Raw genomic sequence first — 20,925 nt, 5'->3', positions numbered from 1 at the left:
CCTTGAATTCATGAGTGTGATTTTTCTTTTTTTTTAATCACTGGCCTTTCATTAATTCCAGCTTGTACCTGTCAATGAGTGAAAAATATTAACCAGAACCAAAGGCAACACAAATTATCTGTTAGTAGGAAGAACATTGGAGTAGGGCAGAGGGAGGAGGATTTCCTGTCTTTACCAGATCCTGTCTTTTGGCGCACCCATTTTACCACTCCTAACAGCAGCAGCACCATCCTACCATCTGTGCACAAATGCAACAAACAATATTTAAAAGTAGAAATGCACCACTTGTTTGGTAAACTGTTCTACCCTACATGTTTTAAACCCGAAATCTGAGGCTATCATTAAGATGATCTCTCTGCTATTTCAAGTACCTCCCGGAATTAAATTTTAGACGGGATACTTGTTTGCACTACCTTGAAGATGAACTCTGTTTTCTGTGAACAGTGTCAAAAATTTAAGAAAGCATAAGGAGCATTGAACATTCAGAGTCATCACTTTGATTCTATCACAACTCAAAGTATTTAGCCATTTGCTACAAACAGCACCAACAATAAGCTAGTAAAACTTAAATCTCCAGAATATGTAAAATGTGCAAAAAGGATTCCATTGTCCATGGTTTATTTCTGGCTCTAGTCTAGACAGATACTTGCACTGGAACTGAGGTTATTTCCTCAAAACTTCAAAGTTTGCAATTGTCAGCTTTACACTTTTCTTCAATTAAGTTCTTTCTCTAAATTAATCCTGTCACCTTGATCTGGAGTAATAATTAAGTTTCTCAGGAGAAAACTCAGGTGGCTATCCTTTGTGTCATTAACAATGTTAGGTTTATTGGAACTGAGAGAGACTACATTTTAAAGGAGTTGCACTTTTTATAGGAAAAGTATACCTGCTTGTCAGCTCAATATTGGATAAGCTGGCATTTTCTTCTCTGTCGTACAGCCTAAGACATTACACATGCAAAGAGGGCAGAGGAATAATCTTTCTTTCTCAAGGAAGCAGAGCAGTCAGTTTTTGTTCTTATTTGTCATTTTTATAGTAGCAAAGTACTCCTTCCATCTGGGGCCTATCTCTTGTTTCTATTTGACTGACTTTGTTTTTATTTCCCACACCTTCAATGCGTTATTGGCTACTTTTCCCTTTTAGATAAGGTGTGTTTGAATGAAGTGCTTTCCAGACTTCTTCAGAATAGTCCGAGTTAGCCAAAGAGATTTTCTCCACTCGCAGTTTATCTGAGGAGCCAGGGAGCCAGTAGAGAGAGAATAAAAAACAGCCTTGTAGCCACTAGAGGCCAAACAGACCCCCAAAGTTCATTGTAAAAACATTTTCACAAGTTTGTGCATCTGGCCAGGATCAAAATTATTCCATTTCGTTATTTCATATAATGATAAGATGCCTCTCCCAAAAGCTCCAGAGGCTGAACAGTCTCTTAGGTAGGCTACTGGAAGAGTAAGTCTAAGTAGAGAACTGAAAGAGCCACAAAGATTTTTGTTTCTAAAGTTTCAGTCTGTTTTGATGTTCAGAGTTCATAAGTTTGGGGCCAGAAAAGAATTTTCTCCTATGGCTAAAGAGAACATAAACAATACGGGGCTGGATTACCACCTTGAGTGGCAAGATATATTTCATTTAATCAGTTCCTTGTTGTTGAAAACCATCAAGCATTGCTGGCTTCTCCATTTGCTCTGCTCTCTTCCTGCAGTCCTTTCACTTAACTAAAATTATGGACAATACAGGGAGTATTGAGGTGAGATAATATCTTTGCAAGATCARACTATAGATTCAGCCTGAAACGTTAAGAAACCTTAGCTATATGAAATACTAAATTTCAAAAGAAAAGAATATTTCCAAGATTTGACTAGATCTTGGAACTATAAGTTGGGATTTTCCCGCCAAGCATCTTCACAGGATTGTCCACAAAACTGAAGGTCCCCAGTGTCTCTGTGCTTGGAAAATTTGGGGCAAAACTTCTAGGAGTATCAAGAAGATGTTGACATTATTTAAGAATTGTATATGGTCTTTAATTAAATTTCCCAAGAATTAGGAGTATTAAAATGGTCCTAATCCAAACCACACCYCCTAGATTTGGCTGGAATTCCACCATACTCAGTGCTGTGGGATCATTAGAGCACTGTGGGAGGAACAGAATCAGTCAGTGGAAAAGTTATAGATGAATACTTGCTGATTATTATTCTACAGGTTAAGGTTTTGGATATATATTTGCCAGGCATGGAAAGATGCCTTCATATTGGCTAGTTAGTTCACTCAGTTATTAGCTAGCCAATAAAAAGAGTCTCTTCTATATAAATGTGCTTTTTTCATACTGCCTTACTCTTCCTTAAAGTTCCTTGAGGGCTCAGGTCTTTCCTTTGCTCATTCAGTGACTCAAGGTTTATTTTGGGACTAGTATTGCATGCTTTGGGTCTTCTTGCTCATATAATTTGCCACTTATGCATTCATTAAGCACCTAGAAAGATGTCCCTTGCTAATTAAAAAGCACAGCAGCCTAAATAAGTATGATAGTCATTGCCAGGAAACTACTACCTACCTTGGATGTCAGTGCAAAAAGCACATAGTGATGGTGACCAGTCGTTTTATTTACATCAGCTAACCCCCAGACTCCTAGTTCTAGAACTTTTCATCTGCACTTGTAGACTATTTAGATTAAATCAGAGAGGTTTCCCTGATTCAGCTGGGAGAAATTTAATGTTTTCAGAACCTCTTGTCATTTCAAATGTACCATGACCAATTTATCTGCATAGATTGCTGAGAATAAACCTTTATGAAAATTTCTCATTTGTAAATTGTCCGCTAGGGTTTTTTCGAAAGTTAACTCTCCCTCAGAGGAGAATTAATGTTCTAGATGATTGTAGTAAAGCTGAAAAATTGAACAACTGAAAGCTGTGACAAATTACTGATATAAGAATGCTTATCAGTATTTGATATTAACTTCTTAATTGTTGTTATCTGCAGACAATGGAAACCATTGATGGTGGGAAACTCTTTTCCACTGCCTACCTAATGGATTTAGGTGCCTGTATTAAAACATTACGCTACTGTGCAGGCTGGGCTGATAAAAACCATGGTCGTACTATGCCAATGGGTGAGTAATTTTGAGAAAACCAAAATACAGGACTGAATCCATATGATCTTTTTTTAAGAAAAAAAACCTCTTTCTAAAAGTGGTGCCACACAAAAAAATCTTAAAAGGAAAATATTTTTGAAAGATTTATATAGGTTAATTGAGGTTTATCATAGAGCTCTTTTTACATATTAAATGTAGTTATTCAAACTTATTTATTTGATAGATACACCACTAATAAGTACTCCTTATTGACTGGAAAGGTGTTAGCCTGTCTGTGCATTGAAAAACTCTGATAGTTTCCTTTTACATAGTAAAGTGTAGCTTATATGATGATACAATAATGTAAGCCAGGTATTTACTCATTAAGGCTAAGATTAGCACAAATAATAATCTTTGATTCAGTTATCGGACAGTGTATTAGGAAGAGTTCAACAGATAGAAATGAGGAAACACTCCCTTATTTTGCTGAAATTCCATTCTGATCTCTCTTCCCATTAACTAGCTCTATGAAAACATTGTGTCTAACTGCCTTCTCTCAGGAGGAAAAAAAAAAAAGGAATGGTAATAAAGAAGGAATTAAGGAAAACTACAGTGATAAATACTTCAACTTTTTGCACCACGCAGATCCCTAGACTAGGCTTAATGGAACACATGTTTATTTGAAACAAAGAGAATTTTATACTTAATGGATTTGATTTAAGCTAAGATCTAATATTAAAAAATGTCTGATATGTATCTAGGATTGCAAGTAGCTTTTAAAAAAGCACTTTCCAGAAAAAAGGTGATAGAAGAAAAAAGAAACAAAGAATGCTCATTGGTGTTCTGTGCATACCATATTGAGAAGCAGGGTTACCATTGCAGCAAGTCAGTCAGACTGGCAGAATCAAACCTTGAAGCTATGAGGAAAGTAGAGACTGAATCCAGATGTACTTTTTGGTTGTTGTTGCATAGTTAAAATTTTGAAAATGTCACTTATAAGTAAAATAGTATGCAGCTAAGTTTGGTATCCAAGTTTATCTTCTTTTTTTATTTAACTGTTTTTCCCAAATGCTTTGTCTGAAGTTCTTATTTATTTCTTCTTCCTCTAGATGGAAACTTTTTTACATTTACAAGACACGAGCCCATTGGTGTTTGTGGCCAAATTATTCCCGTAAGTTGGAGCCATTTATCAAATCAAATGTTCCTACTGTAAATGGACTTGCTTGTGAAATTTTGTATGTGCAAGTGGGTATGTGAAACATTATCAGTCAGAACTTCTCTGGTCCTATAAGGTAGAGACTATCTTGAGTATTCTTCAAAGTCTGTAAAGTGGCATTTTGAAGAATGCTCACCTGCTCACCCTCACTTTTCTCTTTCGTGTGTTTGGAAAAAAWAAAWAAATAAATCTCAAAAGACTTATTGATAGATTGCTTTGAAAGACAGGTCTGTGTTCTGTTTGAATTGAAAAACTTGGGAATAAACTAGTAGGAAAGGTGAATATTTACAGCCTATAAACAGCATGCTCTTTGGGACATGGAATGTCTCCAATTCTGTTTCATACAGTACCTAGACCACTGGGATCTTTATTTATGACTAAGACTCATACACCCTGTTGACGGTACAAGTAACAACACAAAGAATGTGTCCAATAAGCACAGTGATACTGAGCCACATGTTCCAAAGCTCCTGTTCAGAGTGTCAAAGTTCCTAGTTTTTTTAAGTTACTTGTTTTAAGTGGAGTTAAAAGGACTGCCTGAGTCAAGTCAACTCTGAGATTCTTTGGTAAGGTTTGTACGGATGTGATGGGTTGCTGTGAGAGTAGCTGTTATTTGTTGTAGTTATACTACACACTCCTAATCCACCCACCTCTGTGCACATGGTAGGGTGTGGGGAGCCTGACCTGACCTGTTTGACAGCCTTATGGTTTTTGAAATAGTCAGTTTGCCCACCAGATCTGCTCAGACCTGTGGATCCCACACATGTTCTCAGTGTCTTTCAGCTGAGCTTGGAGATTTGACCTCTTTTTAGACCACTACACTGGTTTTGAGGTCATCACTGGAATAAAATATTTGGATGGAGCCCCCAGGAGAGCTGCTATTCTGCGTTCCCTTGTAAGTCAGACATGAGCTATTTCAAGTAAAGCGCTCAGAGCCAAGATATGGTAATGAACTAGACACATTAGATGTGGTAACTTCTAAGTAAAATTGTAGCCTTCAAGTATAAGCAGTTGGCTTTTAGTGCAAACACTGGCTGCCCTTATATGCAAGAACTCCTAAGTGTATCTCTCTTTGCTCTCCATTGAAACATGAACCCATCAAGTTGGAGTTTTTTTATATAAACAAAATCTTGGAGGATTATGTGAATGTTGCAAAACACTTCAACTAGTTCTGCTTTTTCCTTCCTCTCGCATAATTCTACTTCACTCAGGAAGACCTAGGAAACCCTGTACCCCCTTACTCTGTGCTAGTTTGTGCTTTTGTTATTTTGAGGGGGAGAAGGGTTGGAATGAGTTAAGGAAAGAGAGAGAGAGCAGTTGTATATGTATTTCTCCAGGCTTTTCTGGCGTAATAGGTAAGGGTTAACAGCCTTTTCCCCCTCTTTCTTAGATGTAAGACGCTCTATGTCTCTTGCAGTGAGGCTCATGGGCTCAGTACTTCCAAAGCCACTACAAGTATTCTCAAAGGGGCAGAAATGACCAGCCCGGTTTGTGCCCCAGCCACACTGTGACCCACATGGCTGAACAAGGGGCCTGAGCAGTCAGCCATTCTGCAGCCTGGCTGGGCTCACCGCGATAGACAACTGCCAGTGAAACGGGTAGGGAAGAGGGCAGGGGCAGTGTTACAAATTATTACCTTATCTCCCTTAGAAGGCTGAATTGGTGACGGATGTGATCATTTAAGAAAGAAGATAGCAAAACTCCCAACTTCACCACTAATCCAGCAACTTTTTGTCAAGCTTTGTTAGAGGCCTACTTTTATTGTCTCCTGAGCTTTTAACTAACCCTTTGGATCCCCTGGACTCATATGTACCAAAATCACTGGTCTTTGTGTAACACCACTTGCTAGTTGTTTTTTCAAAATATCTTCACACTGAAAAGAGTTCAACAAAGAGTTCAACCACCCAGTTGACAATTCATGTTATTATTGCAGAAAAAGCAAAGGCAATTTGGTGGTGTATTAGAAACAGGATACACCTTCTCATCTGTCTTTCAGTGGAACTTCCCATTGGTTATGTTTGTCTGGAAGATCGCCCCTGCCCTTTGTTGTGGAAACACGGTGGTTGTCAAACCAGCAGAACAAACTCCACTGAGTGCCCTTTACATGGGATCCTTAATTAAAGAGGTAAGTCAGTAACAGCCGAGTTTTTGCACTTCTCAGAAATGTAAGAGAATACTTTGGCTGAAATGCCATGGAGGTAATATAAGCCTAGCTGCCCTGTGCAAGTACTTCTCATTGCGTGTCTAGCCTTGTGCTATGGAACTCGCCTTACTGTAGAGCAGTGAAGCAAATCCAGGGCAAAAGCATGAATATCTTTCAGCCTAGTCCCAGCACAAAAAAACCCACAATAGCAATTTAGTAAACCCCATTCCTTGGCAAACATATGTGTATTACAAAAGCACCATACCTTTCAAAAGTCAAAAGCAAACAAGGAGTCAAGAGCGGGGTTTTTAGAGATGGGTGTCAACAATTTTATTAGCATAGTTATCACAGAAAGGGACCTGTTTGTACAGCTTATTATTATTATTATTATTATTATTATTATTAACTGAACAAACATTTCATTCACATGAGTTTATGATTAACAGAGAGCTGTAAAACTAAACTGCCTAACTGCTGCCAAACTCATGAACTCTCTTCACACAGAAACTGGGAGAAAGATACACCTTGTGCTTCTGAGTGCAGAGCAGGGTAGTTTCCCCAGTGGCTCCAAAGTAGCCTTGATTATTGTGCCCAGCCCAGCAAACAACCAGAGAATATCAGTGAAATAATTTAACTATCCTGCCTCGCAATAAGGTCAACAAATGTAAGGTCATGTGTTTGAGGAGTTGGTGCGAATGTCAATAACTGCCAGCTTGGTGACCTTCCAAAGTGCTAATGGCAATGACTTAGCACTTTTCAGCATGCTGAACTGCTCCAAAGCAGTGATTCAGCTGGATGCACAGACTGCCTGCACCCTGATACTCGGTGCAGACTGGAGGGGATGAAATGAGTGAGTGTATGAAGAAGCCAAGTCCTGCCATTAATGCATTACACAGGAGTTATTATTAGAAAATATTGAATAAGAAGGGGAGGCTTTTAGAAACATTCAGAGGTATTTTCTCTACTAATTTTTAGCAAGTATAAAAAAGTTTATTTCTGTAGAAAAGCAAATTTACAGGGAAAATAACTCAGTTCTGCCCTGAGTCTAATAAAGTATCTGTTCTGATATGACTTCTTGAAAGGAGAACTAATAACTGGGAATGTGGTCATGATTGCATTCAAGCTCAGGACTTTTGCATAGTGATAATGACTGGTATGACATTACAGCACTTTTAGGAAAAGACAAGAGATGATCCACATTTTGCCTATTCAGTGATCAACTGAATGAGAAATTTAAATATATCAGTGTTAAATGTCTTTAGTGGCTTATCTGGCAGACATCGTAGAACTTTAATTAAAGACAAATATTTATCTCATCAGAAGACTCAAGATTTATTCACCAAAATCTAGCTGAGTTTTTGTTTACATCTGAATTACCCAAATAAAGTGGGAGCCCAAATCTTTGTTAGAGATCAAAACTCAGTGATCACTTCAGTAGCTTCTTTAGAGTTCTAGTGAAACTAACTAATGAGCTAATTTAATTTTATATTTCTCAAGTGTCTGAATAAGAAAAGAAATATAGTCATGGCTGGTAATCCTTACTATCCTTATTAATAGCCCGTGTGAGGCTCTTTTGATATAAATTATAGCTTCTACTACAGACACAGAAATTAAATGCCCAAAGTGAGAAGGTGTGACTTAGCCCCCCCCTCTTCCCACCCCCAGTCTGCAGAAGATATCTTCCTTATTTTTCTCTACAAACTATTTGTCCAGATTAGGTGTGAAGCATACTGCTAAGGAAATGCAGAGAACCTCATTGTCTCATCAATTCTGGGTAAATATTGATCTGAACTGTTAAATGAGCATAAAAAGATTGATGGAGTGAATAAGAGCGTAATCCTGTGAGCAGCTGAAATTGCTAGAACAGAAATGCATGTCTGGTGTCCATAATGCAGGATATGAGGTACAGGAGCTATAATTCACCAGCAGATAAATGAAAATGGAATCTAGGCATGTTATTCCAAAGACCTATTTAACCCTTAAAAGTGACTCGTTTAAGTGATAATACAGGAGATGAGTATTTTTGGTCCTATAACTCTATGCTTGCTCTCTTCCTAAGCAACATGGAGATCCTATAGCTGCTTCAAAAGTGGGAAGAAAATCCAGCTGCACCTCACACATTCATGAGAATTTGGGCTGATGGGCTATTAGAAGAAAAATAACTTATTTTGTCTATGAATGGAACATATCCAACACAGAATTAGTAGGAGACAGCAAGTTTTATTTGACCTGTAGGAAGGGCATCTTTAAAAAGAAACTTTGCAAGATACTAGAACTGCAGATATGCCAGGTAGCCAGCCTTTTCATGGCTGTTAGCCAGATCTGCCTTCTTTTGTACTATAAACTGTCATGTTGTCCATTGCTCTGCTTTCAACCCATGTCCAGAAGGAGAAGCAAAACCATTTAATTTGAAATACTATTTATTTCCATCATTTTTCCTAATAGAATTTCAGATTCATATTATTAATAAAATTAATAATCATTAAGTAATCACTTACTAGCAAATTAAGTATCGTCCAACTTGAAGAATAATGCACAGAAGTCAACAGGCAAATAGAATGATTCAAACAGCTTTAATGAAGCAGGCAGGAAACTAAGCAATCTTTTTCTTTACACATCTGACTGAGGGAGAAAAGAAAAAATAAATGTATTTGTTGGCAATGTCACTGAAAAAATACTAAAATAAAATAGAGAGTTCTTTTTAAAGGACAAATTTAATGGTCTAAAAGGTAAGYGTGGGGAAAAAAATAAAGTGAAAAATGAACACATTTTGGACTCTACAGTTGAGAATAACTGTATGTTGTGGACAAGGTGGCTGGAGAAATGAAAAGGGAAATAAGACAATACAATATGAGATATATTTTTCTAGTCATTATCACTTCCTCAGCTTTATGGGTTTCTCTCTTCCAATTCAGGCTGGGTTTCCACCTGGAGTTGTGAACATTGTGCCAGGCTTTGGACCCACTGCTGGAGCAGCAATTTCTCACCACATGGATATAGATAAAGTGGCTTTCACAGGCTCTACTGAGGTATTATAATGAATGCAAGAAAGTATAAGCAGGAACTCTGCACCTCTGATTCCCAGTAATGATTTAATGTCTAACTTGTTCTGTGTAACTGTTTTAACTTTTTTCTTTCTTTTGGCTGCTGGTTTGTTAAACAAAGTCTGTTTAATGATTTGTTGGTTATTATTAACTTCAAACATATTTAAACAATGTTTGTAATGCAGGAAAGCCCTTCAAACAAAGGCACTCCATGAGATACAATTGGTTCTAGTATACCAATACTATTTTAAGGCTTGTCCTTTAAAAAAGAAAATATTTTCATAACTTTTTCAGTTTTCTTCTTGTTTAAGAATGTTATTTTTACAAATGCAAAAGTGAAAAAAGCTGTGCTCTCTTCTATTTAATTTTAATAATAACATGATGGTAGGAAGGTACTTCCAAAAATCCCATTTCTGGTCCTGCAAAGACTTAGGTTAGGTTATGGCTTTTGATATTTGAATGATACTGATGGTTATTTGCATGGCCTTGGAAGTCTATTTGAATATGTATGAGTTTAATAATTGAAAGGAAGGTCACTGTTAATTTCCCCTAGCCTTATTTCTAAAGAACAGTGATTCATAGGATTAAAGATTTGTCAGTGCAGACATTATATAACTATATACTTAATACAGTGCATTATGCTATACTGCATGCATGCTGTGTAGAAGAGCTGCCAACTGGTCTTTTAACTTCTTGGATGTAGACTCCAAAGATAAATACTATTGCCTCATGTCAAGGGTCAGTACACACAGAGTGCAAGAGTTATGTTTATTCTCAGAAACCCTCAGTGCTAAAGTAGTGGGAAAAGAAAACAACCCAAAAGTGCAGCCTCTGAGAAATATCCCATAGACATTCCCAACATACAGCAACAGCTAAAATCCCCAGTGCTCCCAGGGAACCTCATTCCCTGCAAGGGCATGTGGAACAGAGGGAATATCTGTATCTGTTGACAGTCCTCTTCATCTGACAGAGCAATTTAGCAGCCAGAAAGGAAGGAGAGGTGTTCCCAAAGGCCAGAAGGCAAGCACAGGGAAGAAACTATCTGAAGTTTGCTACACACTGACCACAACCACAAGTGCTATGAGCACATTTTCCCCTCACAAGTGAAGTACGTATTATATTCTTTTCCAGGACAGTTCATAGAAAAAGTTCTTTTAATTATGCTATCAATGCAAAGAAGAAGAAGAGTCACCCAGGTCTGCACCTTTCTTCTAGCTCTGTCAGACCTCTTTATCAGCGATGAGAGAGAAAGGGTAGGCCATGCGGGCAGTGTGGGTATCTGTATTTTCTCTCATATATTTTGTGCATCAAAGGGCTTTCTCATGTATAAAGTGGAGAAATCTCAACCTAATGGAAGGAACTGGCAGAGCAGAAATTAGTGTCTACTTTAGATTACAGATGTGAGAAAGTAGAGTGGTGGTACCAAGCAAGCACCAGATATCTTTTAGTACAAGAACATCCAGGGACAAACTGTTTTAGGAAGCAGTCCCAGCTTGTGATTCATCTGCATCCTGGCTCTTCCCTTCCAAGTCTTCTCTCTCTTTTATTCATTTATCTGGGTTTTTTTTTGTTTTGTTTTGTTTTGTTTCTACAGTTACCGTGATAGTGGACAACTGTGAACTGTGATTTTCACTTTTAAGGAACTCAGAAAAGTGTTACTGAGGTCATAATAAATTTATTGAGATGAAGTTGTTCTTTTCCTACCTTTTAGGTTGGCAAACTAATCAAAGAAGCAGCAGGGAAGAGTAATCTGAAGAGGGTTACATTGGAACTTGGAGGGAAAAGTCCTATCGTTATATTTGCGGATGCAGACTGTTAGTAGTGTTTTTATTACATAAACCTAATACATTTGCAAGTCCTACTTTTTTTCTTTTCTTTGTTGAAAAATGGTTTGTAAAGAGGGGAATTATTCCCTAAAAGAGGGGTAATTCTTCAATTTTTTCTAGTCATGCCATAGTTTTCATTTAGATTGCTGCCCATTGATGGCCCACTGATGGATGGGAACTGCTGACAGCGTCCCAACTCTCACTGTAATTAAGTATCATCCTAATTCAACATGAATTCATAACAACAACAACAACAACAACAACAAAAGGATGGATATTATATAGGTATATTAACTTTCTAGCTGAATATTCCTCTTGGTACTGCTAATAGAGCAAATAAAGTTGAATCAACATTTCACATGGCACAGTCACATGTGCATTTGTCCAGGCATACTGTGCTATTATTCATGAGAGTATCTTTGGACATAAGTAAACAGATGAATATCTGTGTTTTAAAGGGCCAAAATATAGAAAGTACTAAAAAGTGAAATGAGGTGGCATGACAAATGGTAATAAAGAATTGTGCTGTGACACTCAGGCTTATAGTTTGATGAACTCTGTATTTCTCTGCAGTGGACGCCGCTGTGGAATTTGCACATATTGGTCTGTTCTACCACCAGGGTCAGTGTTGTATAGCAGCATCTAGGATTTTTGTGGAAGAGCCTATTTATGATGAGTTTGTTCGCCGAAGCATTGAACGAGCAAAGAAGTACACCCTTGGGAATCCTCTGCTGCCTGGTGTACAGCAAGGCCCTCAAGTAAGTTATGTTACATGTTTCTAATATAATTTGAATAGGACATCACATTCTAATGTACTTATAAATTTATTGTTGTATTAGTGTTAGAGCTAATAACAATTGTCTAGTGGTTAGGCTGAAAGACCAGGAGGAAGAAACCTGAGTTCTAGTCTTTACTGCCACCATCATAGGCCTAAAGGTAAGCTTTGACCCTCTTTTCTAGCTCGCTTTGCTGTGGAATGGGGACAAGCATACAGAACTTAAAACACCTCAAGAAAGCTCAGATGTGGCAAGTGAAAAAGTGCAAGTTCAGCCACCCATGTCAGAGATTGCTAATAGCATTGTATTCAAATAGTGCCACTCTAAGTGAGCAACTTGAGGAAATTAGTGTCTTTTCCCCTTTTTCAAGGTGCTGGTGTATCATTATGGGAGTCAATTTTAGAGTATTGCACAATTTAAACACATTATTTTGTACTTTTTCCTGCCTATGTTGAAAGATTATGCCAAGAGCTGCCCCATTAAATGAATGCTAACATGCAACATTAGAAAGCATTGCTATCACAGGTCTGTGGATTACATTAGAGAATTTTTAAATTAGTTTTTATGTAGAGTCTTATTGATATAGGATGTACATTTTCTTGGCAGAGTTATTATGTACCCATTTGATCCTTACAGAATAAAGGAACTGTATCAGAGATAAAGCAAAAGCAGGAGTGAAGGAGACTCCCACGCATTTGATAATGATAGCGTGTTCTCTACTGGCTATCACAATCATTTTATATAACCAGAGACATCAAGCAAATTAGAAAACTGCATTCCAAGCCACACAAGCTTTGGAGAATTTGAAAATACTAAGAATGCTATTTTGATCTCCTGAGGTGTGCCTTGCTAATAAACCAATATCTTCAGCTGAATAAATTCAAATACAAGAGATCAGGGAGTCTGTAACAAGGAAACTCTAGGAATTCAGTATCTGCTTTTCAGCCTAGTGTATAGTTAATGCTAAACTAAGAGGAATCCACCTTCATGTTATTGTATTAGCAATTTAAATGATAGAGAAAAATAAATTTTACTAATCAAAATGAAAAGTTAAACACTTGAAAATAACATTGCTGAGAATAGTTGAAATAAAATGAGAGCTTCTTTCTCCATCAGGCTCAGCATTTGCCTTTCTTGACCTCTTTTTCCTCCCTAGCAAGCCTTAGCAGACAACTTCTTCACAGGTTAGCAAAGTTTCTCCTTCTAGAACTTGTGCGGTCTACTTTTGTCTGTGCTGCTCTTCCAGTCCAACTTTAACGGCAAATTGTAACCATGCAGTTTAGATTCATTTCTTCTGTGGTAATTACTTTAAATACCTCTCTTTGTCTTTTACTTCCTTGCTGTGCTTTGCCTACTTCTCAGGTTTCCTGGGTCAGGCATATCACTATGTCCTCTTGCCACAGAGTCCTCTCGAAAGCCGTATTTGCCCTCTCTGCAGCATGCAGGCTCTGCAGGGCAGCACCTGCCTTGGCACTGCTTTGCACAGTGGGCACCAAAGAAAAGCCAAAGGCCCTGTTGGAATGCATAGGAACATATATATGCTAATTCACACATAGTTAAGAAAAATAATGACGATGATAATAACAAAGGGACAACTGACAGCAACATGAGCTGTATCATCTGAATGTTTTCTTCTCTTCATGATGTTTACGCACAAGAGGTCACCAGGGTAGCAGAAATTTTATGTCTTCAGTGTGCAATGAGGCAATTGTTTGAAAGCATAATGACAAAGGGAGTGCAGGGAACTAAGAATCACATTCTTATAAGTATCCTTATAAATAAATGTTCTTATAAAAATAAGCTTTTATCAATTTTTTTTGAATAACTGTTTAGTCTAATATGTCTGCAGGATTCCCCCAAACCTTTTAAAAATATTGTTTTATTTTATGACCACAGCAGCACTTGTTCCTTGTGCTCGAATGGCAAAAGAGAATAAGATGCACATGATCCGTTGCTGAGTGTTGTAGTATGACCACAGAGAAGCAGCTTTTGTGCAAGAATAACTGTCCCTCTGGAAGTAATTTCAGTTACTTCATGAGCCAGTGCTTGAAGGGTTGAACTTTGAAAAAATTAAGAAAAGAATAATGAAATTGTGAAAATGGCCTCTGACGAGCAAGCTTTACCATTGACTTTCTCTTGAAATAAATGTTACCTTGTACAAAATTTCTCTGTTGGCATGAAGCAGTGAAGTGCTGATGTGGAGAGGGGAGGAGAGGAAAGGAAAAGTGTTCTATTTCTATACCCCATTTAGAGCTTTCTGGGGGGCTATAGCTTATTTTCAGTTATCTCTTTGCCAGTGAAAACTGGAAGGGGTTGGAGGAAGGCAAGCCTCTTTGTACTGCCATCATAAACTCCTTTCCCAGGCAAACACTGTACTTTCTGTTATACCACAGAGCCAAAATGAAAATGGCATAAGTTGTATTTGTCGGTGGGTTTGTGCGAGGGACAGGAGTTGGCTTCATCCAGTAAACGATCTGCCACGTATGTTTTTCAGGCTCAAATGTACGAATCTTTATTTCACTAACATGTCAGAATGAACTGGAAACAGAAATTAATTTCAGTTGTATTGCATCATTGCTGCTTTTTAACTTTCTTTAAATAGTTTAGGAAAACTGCAGGGCCAATCTACTGGCCCTAGTGAAGTGTGGAAGAATCCCACTGGCTTCATCAAGCTCTCCATTATGACTGCAGAATCAAATCCAGCAATTCTCATTTTAATGGGCAATTTGTAGTTGACATGAGTATTGAAAGAAGTATAGATATATTTATTTTATAGATAATTTTTCTTTTTCCTTCCCTTTCCCTTTCCCTTTCCCTTTCCCTTTCTTTTTCCTTTCTTTTTTACTAAGGGAAAACAGGATATCAGACCCCATAGAGCTGATTCTCTTGTGCCTAAATTTCTGATTACTGATCCATCTGAGAAAAGCCTGTAAAGTTTTGAGAAGTTAAGACCGGAATGCTTGTAGGGCTCTCCAGCTGTTTCACTTCAACAAGTACAATTGAAGAAAACTAGAACATTGTTACAGTGCAGCTAATGGGTCAGAAAAGAACTGTTATCAGCGTACGCTGTTTTCATCCCTGCAATATCTTTTCTTTTAGATTGATAAGGAGCAGTTTCAAAAAATCCTGGAGCTAATTGAGAGTGGGAAAAAAGAAGGAGCCAAACTGGAATGTGGAGGAGGTCCATGGGGAAACAAAGGTTACTTCATTCAGCCCACAGTGTTTTCTAATGTTACAGATGATATGCGCATTGCCAAAGAAGAGGTAAATAAATTCCTGGCAGTTTGTACTTTCACTGGAGATAGTCTGTTTAAATGTCTGTACAAAATATCCATTTAGAAGGTCAAGTGGCTACATAAAAATGTTCCCAGTAAATCTGCCATTCTAGCCTGGTGCAGTTTAAAATCCTTTCCTGTGTTTCTTGTGCCCATTTCAGCAACTCCGTGGAGGTGAGGGAGAGGAGAAGGAGGCTGGCCTGCCAACAAAGGCTCCAGCTGAAGCTGATAGGAGATAAGAAGTGTTAAGGTTGGGACTGTTAATTACATCACTCCAGTGTCTCTCATACCAGAGTCACGGTAACCTGTAACAGAGGTACAAACCTTGGAGGCACAGCTTGCGAATTTGTTGCCCCACATAAGGACCCATGACACTTGGGGTTTTGACACAGCTCTGCAACAGGGAGCTATTATGCGATGAGAGAAAAGAGTTTAACTGTGCCTCCACAAGCATTTTTCTTGGTGGCAATGACAACAAAGCACAGTTTTACCTCTTCAGAGTTTATTTAACCTGGATCAGTTTGCAGATGCTCCCACGCAGTGTTGAAGGAGCCTGCTCTAAGGGAAAGGTGCCCAGGCAGCAATGGCCAGCTGGAAGGGAGGGGAAAGGGTTAAGAGTGCAGAGCTGCTTTGCTTTAGAAAATTAATTGTGTAAACAGAGCCTCAAAGTACCATCCTGGCTTCCTCTCTCTCTGTTTTTTTACATTCACCTTGATTTTAACATCTGCAATTGTGCTGCAATTGGTGCCCATTATGCTTCTGCATACTAGATGGCTCCTTCAAAATCAGTTCAACCCTAGTTATTACTTTACATAGCCAGCAATACTGCAGCTGCATTCTGCTAAAAGTATCCAGTGCATTCATCAAGAGTCAACAGGCTGACTTAAAATTTGCACTGGAACATCTAGACTTCATTATAAAGGGGAGAAAAATAGGATAGCACTGTCTGAGAAGTAAATTTGATTATTTTTGCTGGTCTGGGAGTCAGGTGGGAAATTGCGCAGAGATGTGTTTCTTCACAGATTTATTAGTTTCCTGTGGGTCAGCAGAATCACAACTGCTCTTCTCATGCTATTTCAAATTTATTGAATAATGAAACGACAGTGAGCCAAGGCAATTTGAAAATATTCAGGTTCTGAATATCACAGTTTGAACTGTGGAGCCATGGTCACTAGCTTTCTCATTTATGTAAATCAAATCCTGCAATTATAGTTAGAAACTTAGCACAAGACCCTGTTTCCAGTAAAATCACATGGAAAGCTTATGATGATTTCCATGGGAAGAAAACTCATTTGATGGGTCAGTGCCCCCCTTCCCCTGCCTGACATTAGCACCATGTGGTGGCACTGACATCCCTGACTGAGAACACAGGCTGAGGAGGTAGCAGGAAAGCTGACTCTGAAGGAGTATTCTCTTGTATAATACCTAACACCCAGAAAGAGACCATAATCAGTTGTTTTACTTGATGTATATGTCTGTTTGTGCAGCTGCTTGCAGCGATAAAAACTCTAATAAAAAGTTCAGGAGAAGGAGAAGCTGAATCTCTTTTTCAATTAACTGAAGTTTAGAGAAGAAAATAACAGTTTACAGGTATCCTATATAGACCTGTAATATTTTGTGATTTCATGCTAGGTACCTCTATGCTAGGTGTCTCTTCTTCTTAATTTATTTTCATCATTTATTTTCAATTCCTTTATTATTTATTGCTTTATTAATCCTTTTACAATAGACTATCTTGATATGTGGCACTGTACACAAATCTTATGGTTATGTGAACTTACAATACTTTTTATTATTCTGTTCTAAGAGGCGTAATCTTGACTAAATGAATGTAGGAATAAGGCCCATCCAAAAAAAAAAAAACCTTTTAAAAATGTAAGTTATTCAAAATAGTGAGCTATATGAATCCACTTCATGTGTATGGGTGTGTTTCTGAAACAGATATTTGGACCTGTTCAACAAATCATGAAGTTTAAAACCACAGATGAAGTTATTAGGAGGGCAAACAACACTACCTATGGCTTAGCAGCAGCAGTTTTTACCAAAGACGTTGATAAAGCACTGACATTTACAGCTGCTCTTCAGGCTGGAACAGTATGGTAAGTAATGACTTATTTAATTCTTCCTTCTTCAGAACTGCAAGTGCCAATGGCAATAACTGGTGGTGGTGGACATTTATGTTTCAATTCTTGGCCGTCTTCAAAGAGGTAGATTGATGCCATCCTCCTCTGCTTCTCTTTCCCCCACCTTTCCACATTTAAAGTGCCATAAAATAAATATTTCTTGCAAGTCTTCACATGATTCTCCTGTAAAGTCATTTGGAAAAATGAAAGACACTTGCTTAAAAGGAAAAGAGAGAAAAAGGAATACAGTGAGAGCGCCACTTTCTTCCATTCAGGATCCTGGGAGAGCCCAACACATACTCAATTTGGAGGGATCACTTTTTGTCCTATGTAAAGAAATCCATTATTTGAAGGCCTTTGGCTATTAGCCTGGGCAGAATGTCCTCCTGTGTTTAAAATGGTTGATAAAACATGTCTGCAAGACTGATGGAACCAGAAATGGGAGGAGACCAGGTGCAAGGAGGCAGGAGCAGATGCAGGGCAGGTACTATGAGGCCGGAGAAGGAGCTAAAGAAGCTGCCACGCTGAGGTGGAGCAGAAAGAGGCTCCTATCCTGCAGGGAGCTGGGAAGGGAAAGGCTGGGAGAAGCAAGAATGAAAGCCTGGAGGAAGAGCAAACTGAGTCTCATGGCTATTGCTGGCAAGACAACCTGTATCTTCCTACAGATATCACAGTGCATCAGACAGAGAACAGACGGTTTTACTTGAACCCAAAACATGTCTCTCTTTTATATTAGAGCTCAAGGAACTTGCAGCCAGCACAAATTCCTGCCCAGGTCCTGTGACCTAAACAAACACACTTTCTAAAACTCAGTTAATATTTTAACTCATGTGTTGGTATTCTTTTAAAAGGAAGAAGATTTAAAAGCAAAAGAAAAACAAAAGCTTTATTTTTTAATCTCATGTCAGAGTTGATCTGTCTAGAAATCTTCAGCTGCAAGAAGAACCTCTTTGCTGAAACCAGTAGGCTGGCAGTCAGAGTAGAAAAAAATTAAGATGTGAAAATGGAGAATCTCTTATTTGCCAATGCTGCAAGACAGAAAGAGCTTCTCAGCTAGTGAGCAGAATGCTCATTCCAATAAAGCTCTTCATACTACAAATTCCCAGTGTGAAATTCCTTTCTTAATAACAAGCCTACCTCTTAATGTATTCCTGTCCTCAACAACAATATACAATATTTAAACCACTGAGCAGCATCAAATAAAATTCTAGTGACTGAAGTGATCCTGAATTTACCTTTTGGAAGCCTACCTGCAAAAGACTAACCATGACTAYTCTTTGGTTTGAAAGCTGATGCAGTAGCTAGGAAGAAGATTTACCATAGTGATCAGCAGAAAGATTAGACTGTCACTCTGTTTGAAGACCCTTGATCAACGGTAACACCTGGTCATATCTAGTAGTATAATTTCTGGTGATATTTTGTTTCTTTGAATCTTGATCTACATGGATTTTTGAAATATATAGTCATATGTAGTTTGTGAATATCACCATAGGTTTATTACAGTCAAAGGAACAACACTGATTTTTCAGAAGTGGAAAAATTTTACCACACTGTGTAAAGTCATTTGCTTGTTCTTCCAGGGTTAATTGCTATAGTGCATTGTCTGCTCAGTGTCCTTTTGGAGGATTTAAGATGTCAGGAAATGGACGAGAAATGTAAGTAAATACTTTTCTAACTGTAGATTCACAAGAACTGCAAAATGAAATTCCAAAGTCCACTATTAATATTCGTGACTAAGATGCCCAGTTTGAGGTTTTGTCCCTATTATTAGGAGCAGTGCCAAGCAAAGATTTCCTCTATAAAGCAGTAAGAAAATTATTTGCATACACACATCTTTTCAAAATTACAGCTTTTAGTGGCTTGCATATATATGTAAAACTGATCATTGTGTTTACACTGTGCAGTTTTTGCATATATATATATATATACAGTGTCATTTGCATGAAAGTGTATATACAGTCATGCATAGTTTGTCAAATCCCCTTTAAGTGCTCAGTTTTTGAAATCATAAGACCTTGCTCCAGTTTCAAAATCTTTGATTTAGAAAAGAGTTTTCAGGTTGACAGTGTTGTGGCACCAACGATTTTGCAGTACTGTCCAGCTTGGTCAAAAGTTATGACAAAAATAGCCCTCTGCGGTATTTAAGCCTTTGGCCTTTTCCCAAACTAGTAGTGCAGAGGTATACACAAATGAAAAGCTAACCAAGTTCTTTTGAACATCTAAGGTTTAGTCCAGTTTCAGTTTGAACAATGTCTTGTTTTATCTGCATTTATTCTGATCTTCATATTAGCAAACAAATCGTGTAATGTGTTACATCATGAAACATTAGAGATCATATATGTTTGCTATGTTATATAGCATTATGTCTTCTGGGGGTTTTTGGAACATAAATCATAAGCAGCCTTTTACTAAAGAATGTCAAATAAGTGAGAATAGCAAACAAATTATTTTTACAGAAAAGAATAAACATCGAAACATGTAAGTTTTCCCTTTTATTAATCCAAATGCAAAGTACTTTTACTGAATTATGGAAGTAATTCAATAATATGTGTGCAGGTGTAATGCATCAGAGAGTTATGCCAGTGATGAGAGCTTTAGAAAATGTCAAAATGAAAAAAATATATATAATAATAATTTAGGCCATTACTATCGAGGACTGTTTTGCATTTGCTGAATGCCAAAAATTGGGAGATCATCAGTTCTGAATTACTGTCCTTTGTGGAAATACTTTTGGGATTTACCTGCTGGTAAGGATTAATAATGTCTGTAACAATGCATTTTAAAGGAGTCCAGCTTTTGTGCATATGATTTTTTTTCCTGATGTTTGGTGTGTAATCACAAGTAGTGAACCAACAAAAAAGTACTTCTGCCACAGGGAAATGAAGGAATTAGTACTAGATAGATTGCTGCCATGGAAAAAAGAAATTTAATGCCAAATAATTTTGTAAACAACATGTGACAAAAAATTTTAGGAGTGGGAGAAATAAGTGTGAAACAATTACACTGTAATAATCAGAAAGTCAATGTATCAAGGTATATCTAGAACTTTCTTGAATCCTAGAAGAAAACTCCCTAAATAATTCCTGAAATGATAATATCATTGTGAAGTAAACTATTGAATGTTACATATTTAACAGGATGCCTCTTCAAAATAGTATGAAAAGGAGATTAGTAAACATTTTCCCACATCACACAGTCCTGAGCATAGATTTCTGTTTTGCATACCTATGTACCTAGTAAGATGGCTGTGGGAACTGGATAGCGTTATATTGCAGCAACTTACTGTTCTATAAAAGGATCATTTATCTAAATTGTGTGACTGCATCAAATACAAAACATCTAGGCACAAGCAATTTCATCTTATAATGTAAAATTTAAAGGTGGAAACATGCTAATTAAATGTCAATAAGAGTTAAGATGTTTTCACTGTCTAAGAGATATTGTAGTGGATTAATTATGTCCCC

At 37.6% G+C, this 20,925-nt stretch overlaps 1 protein-coding gene across 1 annotated transcript in view; it reads left to right on the top strand.

Moving 5' to 3' along the window:
- The window catches only part of ALDH1A1 (aldehyde dehydrogenase 1 family member A1), a 37,012-nt gene that overhangs the window by 15,294 nt on the left and 793 nt on the right, over positions 1-20,925 (top strand). The window contains exons 4-12 of the mRNA XM_026064050.1: positions 2,968-3,097; positions 4,168-4,229; positions 6,271-6,399; positions 9,333-9,446; positions 11,173-11,275; positions 11,861-12,045; positions 15,163-15,327; positions 17,280-17,437; positions 19,042-19,116. Coding sequence (XP_025919835.1) covers positions 2,968-3,097; positions 4,168-4,229; positions 6,271-6,399; positions 9,333-9,446; positions 11,173-11,275; positions 11,861-12,045; positions 15,163-15,327; positions 17,280-17,437; positions 19,042-19,116 — 1,121 coding nt within the window. The remainder of the gene's footprint in view (positions 1-2,967; positions 3,098-4,167; positions 4,230-6,270; positions 6,400-9,332; positions 9,447-11,172; positions 11,276-11,860; positions 12,046-15,162; positions 15,328-17,279; positions 17,438-19,041; positions 19,117-20,925) is intronic.

The sequence above is a fragment of the Apteryx rowi genome, unplaced genomic scaffold (genome assembly GCF_003343035.1).
Source record: "Apteryx rowi isolate R43461 unplaced genomic scaffold, aptRow1 scaffold_207, whole genome shotgun sequence".
NCBI lineage: Eukaryota > Metazoa > Chordata > Aves > Apterygiformes > Apterygidae > Apteryx > Apteryx rowi.
This window is presented reverse-complemented; position numbering and strand designations above follow the sequence as displayed.